This window comes from Acanthopagrus latus, chromosome 3 (genome assembly GCF_904848185.1).
Source record: "Acanthopagrus latus isolate v.2019 chromosome 3, fAcaLat1.1, whole genome shotgun sequence".
NCBI lineage: Eukaryota > Metazoa > Chordata > Actinopteri > Spariformes > Sparidae > Acanthopagrus > Acanthopagrus latus.
Genome location: NC_051041.1, coordinates 6,851,528 through 6,866,689, shown reverse-complemented (window position 1 = coordinate 6,866,689; position 15,162 = coordinate 6,851,528). Strand labels below are relative to the sequence as shown.

At 41.3% G+C, this 15,162-nt stretch overlaps 1 protein-coding gene and 1 long non-coding RNA gene across 5 annotated transcripts; one reads left to right on the top strand and one right to left on the bottom strand.

Annotated features, from left to right (window-relative positions):
- Window positions 1-8,299: 8,299 nt before the first annotated feature.
- zgc:101785 (uncharacterized protein LOC450032 homolog) lies at window positions 8,300-14,536 on the bottom strand. 4 transcript variants are annotated; one of them, XM_037093685.1, is made up of 13 exons: window positions 14,459-14,536; window positions 13,220-13,264; window positions 12,619-12,715; window positions 12,385-12,473; window positions 10,589-10,702; window positions 10,387-10,477; window positions 10,197-10,276; window positions 10,051-10,089; window positions 9,067-9,157; window positions 8,878-8,973; window positions 8,733-8,788; window positions 8,543-8,650; window positions 8,300-8,428 (listed from the first exon to the last, which is right to left on the bottom strand). In XM_037093685.1, the coding sequence occupies exons 2-13, from the start codon at window positions 13,244-13,246 to the stop codon at window positions 8,369-8,371; spliced, it is 948 nt and encodes a 315-aa protein (XP_036949580.1). In that variant the 5' UTR covers window positions 13,247-13,264; window positions 14,459-14,536; the 3' UTR covers window positions 8,300-8,368. The 4 variants fall into 4 exon arrangements, with proteins under 4 accessions (XP_036949580.1, XP_036949576.1, XP_036949579.1 ...); XM_037093681.1 differs by having other exon boundaries at window positions 14,424-14,483; XM_037093684.1 differs by lacking the exon at window positions 14,459-14,536 and adding an exon at window positions 14,241-14,414 and having other exon boundaries at window positions 13,220-13,269.
- LOC119017184 lies at window positions 13,908-14,902 on the top strand. Its single transcript, XR_005074359.1, has 2 exons — window positions 13,908-14,056; window positions 14,523-14,902. It is a non-coding gene; the product is annotated as an uncharacterized LOC119017184 (long non-coding RNA).
- Window positions 14,903-15,162: the final 260 nt, after the last annotated feature.

Below are 15,162 nucleotides of genomic sequence, written 5' to 3'. Positions count from 1 at the left end.
CCACTGAAATTACCCGATTTCTCACACGAAAAGCTCAAATATCACAAGATCAGATTCATTCCTGTGAGACATTAGTCATATTAGAGACAAAATGTAACTGAGTACATTTACTCAAGTTCTATACTCAAGTATAATTTTGAGGTACTCTCAAGGTAATTTCATACTATTTCATAGTATTTTGATGATCTGCCACTCAATACTTTCACTTCACTCCACTTTTGAGGCATATATTGAGCAATACATGTATGTGATTACTGTAGTTACTAGTTGCTTTGCAGATTACATGCTGCACCAGAAAGGAAACGGTACATAACTTAATTGATGTATTAATTTATTATATACTTTGTACATTTATTGTCTAAAAATGATGCTCGATACTCAAATACATTTGTTATCAGATACTTTGACTTTACCTCAATTACTCTTTCTGTGAGTGAAGTCATTTTTAAACACAATATCTTAACTGTGTGCAGTTTTGTATGTATATAAGAATTTTCTGATTATTAAAATCTTTGTTTTGTCTTATCGGATTTTGATACTTTGGCTCAGATGCAGCTTGTAATATTCAAAGTAACTAATGCCTAAAGTTAGCAAATACATGTAGTGGAGTACAAAGTACAATATTTTCCTCCAAAATGGAGTGTAGTGGAAGTGTGAAGTAGCAGAAAATGGAAATACTCAATTAAATACTAGTACCATACCTCAGAACTGTACATATACTTACATTACACTGTTTTATTCAAGTATGACTTTCTGATACTTTTACAACTGTGCTTCCTGACCGATGTGATTTAAATACTCTGTCAAGTATATAAAAAATTGAACATGAATGTAATTTAAATCAGTGCCAAGATTGAAAATTGGATTCATGGAGTATTTCTGTTCTTCTCCTTCTTCTTCTTCTCCTCCAGGGATCAGACGAACAACCCGGGCGTAATATCACGTCGACTATGACCAATACCACCTCCAACGCAGTCAATCCAGTGTCCAATACCAGCACCACGGTAACCAGTCCCATCAGCACCCAGGCCCCCGTCACCACGACAACGAAGATGACCACGGCCACCATGACTACAAAGAGCGGACAGAGCCAGAGCTTCACCTCTGCCAGCCTGCTGGTTTCATCAGCATGTGTTCTTCATGCATTTTGGCAGTGAGCACCCTCTTGAGGCTCACAGCCGGAGTGACAACAACACCGTTTATCAGCTGACTGTGTTGAAGACAATTGTGTTTTTGTGATTATGAGATGATGATTAGTGAGTGACAGAGACAGAGCCGGTTTATTATTTTGCTTAGAAACTTTTGACAGACGTGAGTCAGATTCTGCTAAATAGAAATTAAATGACTAAATAAAAATCGCAAGCAGTTTACACGTTAGTTTCCATTACAAGAGATTATAGCTGCCCGATCTGTACTCAAGGGTGATGTATCCTAAATCATATTTACACTCTGTACATACTGTAGAGCTATTTATTGTCTGGTATGACTATATCTATTCGATTGAATATATCACATTAATAAATATGAATGACTGAAAAAAAAAATGTTGTATTGACCTTTGAAGCCACGTGTGTGTGTGTGTGTGTGTGTGTGTGTGTGTGTGTGTGTGTGTGTGTGTGTGTGTGCATCCATATAATTACTTTTGTCTTGTCTTACTTTTGCCGCGAATATGGTCTAAGGACATTCCGCCACAGACCTCAACGCCAATGAACACTTGTGGGGCACTTTAAATGCAGAGAAAGCCAAGGATTTTGTGACATCACAAGACGGCAAAACCATGCCAGGATAACACGCGTCGTCAGGTTTTGCACAAACTTGTGGAGTCCTTGCCAGCTCGAGTGAATGCAGTAATTCAAGCAAATGGGGGACATGCCAAGTATCATAATATTCTTTTCAAACATGCAATTTTGAACCTGAATCGTTAGGCTGATGACATCCTTTGTGACAAATGCAAAATAGGATCATTTTGATAAGACCTTCTGACCGTACTGCACACTTACTGTGGTTTCCCTATGATCAAAAACAAAGCTTCAATGTATGCATGTCATTTGACACATCTAAAAGTGTTTTGGGTTTTTTTTTTTTTTTTTTTTGGTTAAAAGAGAGGGTTTAGTCAAGAGGGAGGCTCCACACAAGCTTTTGCTGTCTGTCGTGAAGAGGATTTGACATTAACATCGAGCCGACACCCCTGAATATTGGACGACAGCTCCGTCTTTACCAAAACAACAAGACCAACAGCGCAGTCTGGTCACTATTCAAATATCGCTAGATTACTTTCCATATTGGCTCACACTGTGGATTTAATCAAAGTAACCCCGCATTGTAAAGTAGCGTGGCTACTGTTTTTTTTTGTTTGTGCTAGATGGTATCACCAGGTCACAACAGTGCCATTCATGCCAGGCTTCAGCGTGGAATGGCACCAGAATGTTATTTTTAGCTATGCAAAAACATGAACATGAAAGCTAAGACACAAAAGAATTTGATGTGTCGATTTCATAACTTTCGTTTTGAGAGGACACCTACATCCATTTTAAGGGCATTTTTTTTTGTATCAATAAGTATGCTTGAACTAAAACGTGGAACTTCTTAGACACTGCTGCCTTCCCGTCTCTCCACAGCAAACGTGCAGTTGTCTGCAAACGCTTTACCTTAAAGTACAAACAGTGTACCGCGTGATGTTTCGAAATTACTTTATCAGAACTCTCTATCAAGGCAGGTGCAAACCAAAAACCATAAAGTGCAGTGAGGAGAAACTTCTGAGGTAGTATCTGGCATGTGAAGGACTTTTTCGGGAGTGGAGAATAAAATCCTTGAAGTGACCAGAGCATATCCTGCAACTCAAGTTATTATAGACAATACTGTAACCCATCTCTTTATCAGATTGTCAATTAGCAACTAGAAGGAACATGGAAAGAGGAATCATTTTCTCTTGCATTATTGACATAACTGCTTCAACTTACTGGAAAGAATTGCACCAGTGCGGAAAAAAACCCCAACAGTACAGGGAAATGTGTGTAATCCTGAGGTCAATAAGGCAGTGAGGAAGTAGATTATCTCCATCACTGTCATCCACATATGAAGGAGAAATACAATAAAAATACAATGTTTGGTTTTTTTTTTTACAGTTGTGTGCTGTGCTGAAATGCACAGTAAATGTAATTTTGAGTTTTGGTAAAAGTTATTCCTATATTACATTAAAAAAAACAAAACAAAACAAAACAAAAATTAATGCCCTTTAACTGATCACTGAAATTGCTTCCGTAGTCAATATGAATTTGTTTTAACTTTAATGTTTTTATTTACAGTGTTAGCCCGAACATGGGCTGGTGGAAATACAACTTCCTGATTCCTGTGCCAGGCAAATCGCACATCATAAATTCACACCTGCCCCTCCTCGAACATGATATCATTGCATAAGGCCAAGAACGAAACAAAGTTTGCACTCAGTTCCCTGGAGTATAGTGGAAATAGAGCAGGTGGCAGCGGGAGGACTTTGAGGATATTTTTTAATAACATCTCTGGTGCATCTCCTCCTCACTGCTCTCCAGCATGAATATATTAACTGTTGGATTTTGCATACTGGCTCTGCTGGCATTCAGAAAGGTAACTACTTTTAAACTTTTCAAACTGTTCTTCAAGAATGTAATAATAATAATAATAATAATAATAATAATAATAATAATAATAATAATAATAATAATAATGATAATAATAATGTAGAGATTTGAAGTTAGATTAAGAGTTTTAAAGTTAAATCTTAGTTAAATATTAGTTAGTTAAATCTTAATCTTAGTTAAATTTAACCAACAAATAATCCATAACCAACGCTAAACTAAACAGGCAAAAAGTGCGCTAAGAACTTTTAAGTCTGTGTGGATGAGCCAGCTTCTCCCATCGTTTGGAAAAAGTCATATAAATTAATAGCTTCTGTTCAGACATCAAAGGTTAATGATGTCAACGACATTAAATGTTTTTGATGTTAAATAATGGTCTCATGCTTGAAACCATAATAAAAAATGAACAATATCAATGTTATTTACTCAAAATCGTTTTATTCTATTCAATATATTTTTTAAGGTAATTACAGTAACGTGTCCCAATACTCACAGATGCTTATATTAACTGTGCACAAATTGCTTTATCATTAGGATTTGGTGAAACAAAATAAGTACTATAATCAGGAAGCCTACATTATTAAAACCATTTATTTGTGGTAATGTGGGGGAGACTCAGACCAGTTGTAATATGCTACAACTGTAGCATGTCTTTGATGATCCCTCTCTGCCAAAAAGCAAACTGATATTTTTTACTCATTTTTAAAGTTTTTATCTGTTCATCCCTATACTCAATTTACTTCTAAATGTCTCAAAAAGTAATCTGTCTGGTTTTGATGAACATTCTGTTGTCTCACATTTGATATCCTTATCAAAACTCAGCTAAGTTGTTTCTACTGAGATGGGTAGCTTCTGTCATGGTTGGTACAGCTAGGGGCGACTGAAGTAAACCCTCTGATACGATGGACTCTGACACTATCAGAACTGGTGTCTAGATTTGTCAGGATGTGAAAATAGAAGATTTTTTTGGCCCATTTAATATATGAAAAGAGCTTTTTGTTCAGTTTAAATGCATGAGTGTAGTATATTGTATATTTCAAATTTACAGATTCAAAACCTGTTTTGGAGCAACCACTGAATTGTTATATGAAATGTAAGCAATTGTTTTAAATAGTTTTTAAGTGTATATTATTTGGAGTTTATTGTAGTCCTTGGTATTTATGTGAAGGTTTTATGAGTATGGTTACATTGCCCACATGTGCTGTTACAATCACCTCTGCAAACGGGGACGTAACTTTTGACTTAAAATGTTTCAATCAACATTGTGTCTCTAAAATTACGAAGAAAATTTTTTGACAGCAGACGATTAATGCAAGTTGTCGACATCAAAACAAAAAGTATCTAAATAGTTCAAGAGGTTTCTGAGACATGACATCAAAAACCAAAAACTGTTACAAAAGCTCTTTGTCACATATTAGACTTTACAAGTAAAACTAGTTAAAAAAAAAAAACAAACAAAAAAAACTAGTTGTCTCCGGCACAAATACTTGACTAAATCATGTTTACAGCTGGATGGTAACTATGAGAAAAGAAGTATTGGAGTACAAAACCATCATATTTTTTGTTTCTAACACTGATTTAAATGAACATTCTGTCTATTTTCAATCAGGCTGAAGAACTGACCTCCTCTACAACTGCTCTGCCAACCACCACTACAACTGCTCCGCCAACCACCACTACAACTGCCGCGCCAACCACCATAACTGCCGCGCCAACCACCACTACAACTGCTCCACCAACCACCAGTACAACTGCCGCGCCAACGACCACAACTGCCGCGCCAATCACCACTACAACTGCTGCGCCAACCACCACAACAACTGCCGCGCCAACTACCACAACGGCCGCGCCAATCACCACTACAACTGCCGCGCCAACCACCACTACAACTGCTGCGCCAACCACCACTACAACTGCTGCCCCGACCACCACTACAACTGCTGCCGCAACCACCACTACAATTGCTGCGCCAACCACCGCTACAACTGCTCCACCAACCACCAGTACAACTGCCGCGCCAACCACCACAACTGCCGCGCCAACCACCACTACAACTGCTCCACCAACCACCAGTACAACTGCCGCGCCAACGACCACAACTGCCGCGCCAATCACCACTACAACTGCTGCGCCAACCACCACAACAACTGCCGCGCCAACTACCACAACGGCCGCGCCAATCACCACTACAACTGCCGCGCCAACCACCACTACAACTGCTGCGCCAACCACCACTACAACTGCTGCCCCGACCACCACTACAACTGCTGCCGCAACCACCACTACAATTGCTGCGCCAACCACCACTACAACTGCTGCGCCAACCACCACTACTACTGTTGCCCCGACCACCACTACAACTGCTGCCGCAACCACCACTACAACTGCTGGCCCGACCACCACTACAACTGCTGCCCCGACCACCACTACAACTGCTGCCCCGACCACCACTACAACTGCTGCGCCAACCACCACAACAACTGCCGCCCCGACCACCACTACAACTGCTGCGCCAACCACCACTACAACTGCCGTGCCAACCACCACTACTGCTGTTGCCCCAACCACCACTACAACTGCTGCCCCGACCACCACTACAACTGCTGCCCCAACCACCACTACAACTGCCGTGCCAACCACCACAACAAATGCTGCCCCAACCACTACAATTGCTGTGCCAACCACCACAACAACTGCCGCACCAACCACCACTACAACTGCTGCGCCAACCACCACTACAACTGCCGTGCCAACCACCACTACTGCTGTTGCCCCAACCACCACTACAACTGCTGCCCCGACCACCACTACAACTGCTGCCCCAACCACCACTACAACTGCTGTGCCAACCACCACAACAACTGCCGTGCCAACCACCACAACAAATGCTGCCCCATCCACTACAACTGCTGCACCAACCACCACAACAACTGCCGTGCCAACCACCACAACAAATGCTGCCCCATCCACTACAACTGCTGCACCAACCACCACTACAACTACCGCTCCAACCACCACTACAACTCCCGCGACAACCACCACAACAACTGCCGCGCTAACCACCACAACAACTGCTGCCCCAACCACCACTACAACTGCTGTGCCAACCACCACAACAACTACCGCCCCAACCACCACTACAACTGCTGTGCCAACCACCACAACAACTGCCGTGCCAACCACCACAACAAATGCTGCCCCATCCACTACAACTGCTGCACCAACCACCACTACAACTACCGCTCCAACCACCACTACAACTCCCGCGACAACCACCACAACAACTGCCGCGCTAACCACCACAACAACTGCTGCCCCAACCACCACAACAACTACCGCCCCAACCACCACTACAACTGCTGCGCCAAGCACCACTACAACTGCTGCCGCAACCACCACTACAACTGCTGCCCCGACCACCACAACAACTGCTGCGCCAACCACCACTACAACTGCTGCGCCAACCACCGCTACAACTCTCCCCTCATCTACAAAAATCTGCACAAAAGTGACAAACACCACAGTACACAGTGGAGGCTCAGAGATCAAAGCTTCTCTTTTTTTGTCTGGTTCTTTGTCATTGTTGCTCTACTTACTCTGCCCCTGAGCAGCTGCTGGCAACGCTCCCAAGTGGTCTGGCTCAGTGACATTTCTGAATTATTGATTTTCTATGCTCCAAGTCACATACTAAGATCCACCCAACCAACCCTTGTTACCATACTTAGACCAAGGTGGGCGACCGAAGGTGTACGGGCTTTTGCCATCAGAGCTATAAGATGCTGGAGTTCTGTGGAGATTAGGATGGCAAACACTCTCCCTGTTTCTAAGTACTTACTTTATTCATACTTTTATAGGAAATCCTTTTTAGTGGCTGATCAGTAAATTCTATACTTGTGTGTGTTTTACTTTTTATTTTTATCTTATGTATTCTTTATCGTACTTTACTAGCCAATGTTCTTCATTTTGATTTATTTCAAAATACTCTTTGAAGCACTTTTAACCTGCCAGTGCTCTTAACTTTTGTTTCACTCTCATGTATTCTGTAAAGCTTATTTTGAACCTGGATTTTATGTAAAGCAATTTGTAACCTTGTTTAGATAAGTGCTATATAAAGAAGGTTATTATTATTATTATTATTATTATTATTATTATTATTATTATTATTATTATTATAAATGAAGATAAATTCTAACCTTTTCTGATTAATATACTGTATGTATGAATGTATGTATAACATTTATGGATTGCTCTTAATGTAACTGTATATTAATGGTTTGAAGTAGGAATTTGCAATACAATGATTGGACCTCTCTTTATTGAGAAAGTGATGTGATGAGTGCATCAGAACTGTTAAATTAAACTTAATTAACTTAAATTTGAATCTTTCTGCTTTTTGTTAAAAGACTCAAATGTTAATGTAGAATGCAAAATGATAATATTAACAAGCACAAAGAATAATTAATCATAAGAAAGAAAAGAAAAAGACAAATGTTCTCTGTTTATAAGCACCATTTTGAAAAAGAAATTACATTATTTAGATACATCGGGGTGAAGGGGACGCACTGTGACAAGCATAAAGTAACAAAAGATGAATGCACCAAACTGCTTTCATGCTACATACGACATATCTGGTATTATTACATTTACTGAGTGTTTGCTTTTTAAATGAGATTTCATAAAATATGAAAGGAAGCAACAGAAGATGAAGTTTATTTATTTTATTGCACAACCATAAATTCATTCCGGCTTTTTGTTTAATCTTCAGATCTACAGATGGCCAGCAGAGCCTGTAGGTGATCTCCTTTGAACTGATTCTGTTGGTAAAAAAAAGAAAAGAAAAAAAAAGATAAAAATTGAATCAAACTGAATTTAGAGAATTTGGGAATTTAAATGTTTAATTTGGAAGCACACATTGTACATTGTCCCACCTGTAGAGCAGTGTAGAGGGAAGTGCCTGTTAGTTTCAGGTAGGCAGCTCGGATACACAGCAGATCTTCCTCACTGTGAGACACCATAATACCCTGCACTATTGGTGTCTGAAAGAGGGAATAAGAGGAATAATTGTATCATCAGAATGAAAGTCAATGATGAAAAACTGGGGACGATTCAGCTTCTTACCTTCTTGATTGTCAGTCTTTGGGCAAGGTAGTGGTAGGGGTCCTGAATGCACTTTACTGTTGTAACACAGACATCGAGAGAGATTAGAGACTGATCAGCACTAATCAGCAAGCGCATGCTGACATCTCACACTGTATCTATTTACCTAAAACTGTCAGACCCAGCCTGATGTCTCCTGAGAAGCTTTTCTCCAGAAGTTGTTCCACCATCTTTCCGGTCGCCAGCTCCAGCCCCAACAGCACTGTCAGTAAAGATGAACATGTTCAGCCTCGACGCAGTGATGACTTTCAAACACACGTAGAAAAAGAAAAAAAAAACATTTTAACAGCCTCACCATCGTTGAGATGGTCTGAGTCTCTGGAGGTCAGTATCTCGATCCATGGTCCTGCATCAACTTTTTTACCATTCACTGACGAAATGAGAAACTGGAAGGATCAACACAATAAAACACAATCAGAGACGACTGCATCTCCATACAAGGCAGCGCTGCCAGATGTGCGATACCTATCGCAATTGTATGATAATTTTGCCCTTTGTACAATCAATGATAGCAAAAGAAAAATACGATAATCCGACAATTTTGTGACACTCGTATTAGTGCTTGGCTGTAATCTACGCTGTCCTATTTAAGTTCATTTCAAGACATGATCAGGTTAGCAAACTATAGATCTTGCATTTAACTCTTTCCAGCCAATCATGCTTGGTGTAGACTATGATGATAAGCACTGCTGTCTTTGGTTGGAACTTTCTCAGCTGTGTTCGAGCTGATGTGTTTAAAAATTAAAGTACGATAATATGAACAGACTTTCAATTGTGTTGTCTTGCCTCCCCACCCATGGATCAAGAGCAAGATCAGCTTCCTTTGAAAAAAACAGATGATGTGGGCTGTGTGTGGTTATGACTCGGGTATGATCATTTTGCCCCAAAATACAATCATTTCATTCCTCTGGTATAATATTTTAACATTTCCCTTCTGGCAACGCTGATGCAAGGGCTGCAAGTTTACCCTGCCATTTTCTGAGCCACAAATTCAAAGTGGCAGTGTGGAAAAAGACTTATTCTCCGAGGGCATTAGTTTAGTCTCACGTCTGTTCTTCACAGTGTGCCATCTGAAATGAGCGATGGGTTGTAATCTTAGATGACATGACCGCCCACATTTCCAGGTCCATAATGACCATTTTATGCTTGCAAAAAGGTGACACAATGTTAAGACGGACCGATTGTTCCAAAAAACACAATCGGACAAGACTAGCCTCACGTCCTCTGAGCAGACACCAGTAAAGCATTCAGTGGATGAAAATGTCATGCAAAATAATACCTCAATGTCTCTTTGAACAACACCAGGAACAGTTTCTTTCTGTCGGGAGAGAGTGACAAAACACTTTTAACTGTAGCTTCACTGACTCCACATCGGCCTCAAGGACAATTGCTTTAAATATGAGGCTGAGGGTGATGGTGCATTACATTTAGCAGAGCCACAAGAAGCTTAGCAAAATCTCCACTGGACTCTCCTTTTACTTCCTTCTCCAGGTCCTTCTTATACACTGAGAAACAATCAATACAAAAGGAAAAATATAAAAATGCAGAGCTTGGTTTTATATGTATGCAAGAATCACACTTCATCCCTCGGGGGGAAACGTTCTGTGACTAACACCTTGTTGGTATGCAGCGCTGATTTCTTTCAGCTGCTTTCCAGATCGTGTGCACAGGATCTCCAGCAGCGAATCCTCATCCGTGCCGATGCCCTGCACACACACACGAGTGCGCACATGAATCCAGGGATGTACAGGGAGATACATAAATACACCCACTCCGAAGCCCCAGCACAATATGTACAAAGAGAAACACTGACTTACCACCATGGCCTGCTGCAGGCGCTGAGCCTCGTAATGCAGAGGAGGCGTCAGCAAATCCAGCAGGAGCGTCTCCAGATCTCCAGCCAGAGCTTTCTTCAGACCAGCTGCCAGGTCCTGGAACAGAGTCAGATCAAACACTGGTGCTCTCACATGTCTTAGTCATTATCTCTTTTTGTCTCTGTTGGATCAGACAAAACGCACTTATTCAGGCAGTTTGGCAGGAAAAGAATCAACACTAAAATATACTTAAGGTAAATAAGGTGCATTATCTGAGAACTAGCCATGCTGACTTCATACTCAAAACAGATATCGCTAGAATAACCATAACTGCTGCCAGCTGTAGCTGCTGCTGGCTAGTTAGCATAGTTATACCTCTCGCACAGGAGCTTTGGACCAGGACGGGCCGAGGCTAGCTGGTTAGCATGCTAACTGCAGCAGATGTCTCTGCAACACTTTCCATCAACTTTGTGGTGATACTTTAAGTACAATTTTGATTGTTTTCGACTTAAATCTTACATATTGCACCTTCAACATGGTACGTCTTCATTAATGGCCACAAGAAACACAACTTTTGCATCCATAAAAAGATGCTTTAATCATAGTTAAACCACTGTTCTGCAGAACAGTGGTTTAACTACAGTGGCTCTACACTCGCTGCTGTTTGGGGCCCCATTAGCTCAGAACATGGAAAACTGGCTTGGGAGCAAGGCACCAGACATCTAAATGCTAATGTTTCAGTACATGTTAACTCAGGCCATGACCTTGTTTGTGCACGTGTGCGTGTCTAACCTGTGTGTGTAAAACAAGGACACAGGCAAAACATTACTTAACATTTGTTATATTATGAAGTAATGTCTTTTTCTAGGAGCTCACTCACTGGTGGAACAGTTCCAGAAACAGGATAACCTTAAATAACATGTAATAAAAACAGAAGATAACTTCAATACTTTAATTTCCAGCCACTTCCATATTGCACGCCTCAGTTTTAATTTGTACCAAATTTGTCTGATTATATAAAGCTTCTGCACAGACACTTTCTGATTTATGCTCACATTCAATAAAAGATGACTTAATTTGAGAGAGTAATGACAAAAAAACTAAGCAGGTTAAACAATTTAAATGTTGCTTCTCTGTAAAATATAGCTGAAACCAACTTGTGGGCGAGCACAACATTAAATACGCTCCTGTCCTTTTAAGCTCCTCTCATACTGATGCAACTGCAACTGAAGAAGAAGAGATTCCTGCCTCTTTGACAACAGAGCCATAGTGTGAAAGTATGTGTCTGACAGATACTATCACCACTGATGTGTCTAAGAAAAATACCTGCGCTTGGGATCACCTGCTTCATTTCCTTTAAAAATGTTCAAATACAGGCATAAGAGTAAAAAAAACACATGAAAATTAACTACTGCAAAGAAATAGTAGATGTTCCCTTGCAGTTTATGTGCAACGCCATATTGATTCTCCACACTGTCTGCCTTACCTCTCATTATTTTCAGTCACACTCCCTCTCCAAACAAAGGCGTGTTCAAACCTTTTAAACCACTTGAAAGGATGTTTGGTGAGCAAACACTTGAATGCTACAGATGAGCAAACACATCATTGCGACATACAGTATTACCATTCCAACTCTGCTATGCTGCATTGCATGGATGCAGGATTCAGGTACTATTTTACATTGTGACGCTTTTGTTGCTTTGGATGTTAAAAAGCGGGTATTCTGAATCATGTTTTGGTCCCCTTTTGATCCGTAAAGTGCAAAGCTGCGAGCATGTTCAGGTCATTATCTGCCTCACCCTTCGCGTTAAATCTTGAAACGTCTTGGCGATCATTTGTCTCTGTTCGTTGCTCCGATTGGTGAGGATGCTCAACAGGGTCACCGCATCTGTGCCAGGAAGACAGTATTTGGATTTCAATCCTGATAAAACATTTGAGTATTTAATGACATGGGCGAGGAGAGGTTGAGACCCTCGTGCAGGTGGTCAACAGGACCAGATCCTAACCCAGCTTTAACCTATTACGAGACGCACCTTTCTTCTCCAGCGCCGCCCGGATCTCCATGACGTCCTGCTCAGGATTGAAATTGGAGAAGGGGCGCACCGTTCCAAGGGTGCCCCACCACATGTCCTGTTTGAGAGAGAGACGGCAAAACTCTCAGACAAATCAAAACAAATTAGATTTGCAGATCTGAAAATGGATTTTTCACGCGAATGTCCTGTGTGGGTGTTGGCAGAAGACGACTCGGTTTCATCAGTGAATTCAAAGAATGTCAAATATTCTGTACTCCCGCCATGACGAGTGGGGGTGAGGGTTAAAAAATGACTAGGTCGGAGGAGCAGTTTGAGACCAGAGGCGCTCGCCCTTTATTCCACTCAACCAAGGCTCTGAGTGGAGTTGACACATTTTCTTATTCGGCTCAATTCCTTCGCATTAAAGAAGCGGCAAGGAAGTGTGAGCTCACACCGCAGCATTCCAGCATGCCTGCAGTTATCAGAGTACATAGTGACCATCGGAGATAACATTAGAAGGCATGCAGATAGTCAGAGAAACACAGGACAGCAGACTGAATTATCTGTAATGTGGCGTCCTGGCAAATAGAATCATGATGTGATCACTAAGAGTAAGACTTACATGAGATTTGAAGTAGTCGGGGTCCATGGCTTTTGTTTTTATCTGCTGCAAAATGAATGAAAGAGTAAGAAAAATACAGTAAATGACAAAGTACGCAAATACAGTGACATCCAATTCAACAACAGAAGTGGGAAAAACAAGTTATTTGAATCCTGGATTTGAGTCTTTGCTGAGTTAATCACTTGATTACAGTCCATGAAAACCAGACGCCTCAATAAAACAGTTACATGACTCCACACCTTTATCTGGATCTGAACCCACACACTTAACACGCCCAAACAAACACCGGACAGAACGACAAAACGACAATTTCTCACAAAAACTCTTTAAACAGTGCTTATTTCTTCTTCCTACCTGTAACAGAAGGCCGAGGCAGCTGTACGAAGGTGTGGAGGTAATGGAGTGTTTTCTTTTTTTCTGTCTTTTTTTTTTTTTACAACCTCCTCTAATCAGCCTTGTATCTCAGTCCCGCCCTCGCTACGCCACACCTACTGCAGACCAACCACCTGACTGCTAGATTAAACAGCTGACCAATCGGCTGCTCAGGATCCTCGACACCTGTTGCTCTGCAGGATTACTATGACAACCCACTTGTAAAATAGTGACATTCCTCAGCAGGTGGAGGAATCCAGACAGGCGGGTTTGTTTACAGGTGACCTTTCTCGTGATGGTCTGATATTGGGGTTTATTTGTTTTTTTGGCCCAAGTCGAACCCACCCCCTCTGCTTAAGCGTGTGGAGGTTTACAAGTCACAGCTTGTCGTTTTACAGCTTTTCACCGAGGTTTGAGGGGACACCCAGCGTACGAATCCCACCGGACAACATGCCAGTCATCTCTGTAAGAGAGGAGGGGGCGGTCTGGTTTCAGCGTAGAGCAGATCTGTCTCATGTATAACCCGAAGGCCCTTTTGAATGCAAAACCTGAAAAACTTAATTGTGTCACAAAAGCTGACAAAGCGGCCTTTCAGTACCTGTATTTGTGATAGAGATCTGATACTAACAAAAGAAAACCCTCATCCGCACTTTCGCCTTCAGTCTCGAGAGGACAGGAGGACAGAAAGGAAAGAAGAAAAAGGGGAAAGTGGGAGACAAAGACCACACTTCACATGCGTTTTCTCTATTCCAGTCGTGTATATTATTATGTCATGGAAAGATTCCAGTCCTTCTGACAGGAAACACAGCACACAATAAAAAGGCAATCCTACCCAATCCTTCTGTGCTCCTTCTACCTGCTGCTCACCTGTGTTGTCAGTACAAACACAGCTGATCTGCATCATCACTGATTTTGCCTTTTTTGTCAGCAGCAGCCTCGGGTTGTCTGACGGACGGGGTGGAAAACTGAAAGGGCCTCCAGCTGCATCACAGTTTGAGAGGCAAGAAACTGAACCCCAGACTGCTCCTGATGTGCTGGTCGGCTCCCTGCATGGCAGCCGCCGTCATCTGTGTGTGAATGTATGAATGAATTACTGAAAGTCGCTGTAAAATGTAAATGGAATGGAAACAAATATAAATGCTGTAAACTTTACTGTGTTGCATCTGTTCTGGTGGCTCGCTGCCTCTCAGGAAGCCGTCACCCATAGAAATACACAACAATTAGCCTGAGAGTCAAACAGGCAGTGAAACTGGATGGATAAAAGTATGAATGTTTGAATGCTATGTAGTCTGATTAAACATTTGAACATGATAAAAGTGAAACTCTCGCCAAAATGCAACCTAGGCTTTTTTTTTGTGAATGAATTTGAGTCGAACCTTCGTGTAAAAGCATAATTATGACGAAAGAGGCACTTTTGAGATTTACCGTATTTTCGTTTTCAGCTCAAACTCATTTTCAATGGGAGTGCATGGGGCACTTTTACACTAGCATCAAAATCTCTATGTTTAAAACACTAAGAAGGCTCGACACAACATGAATCTTTGCTTGTAGTATCACCAGGGTCTCTACAC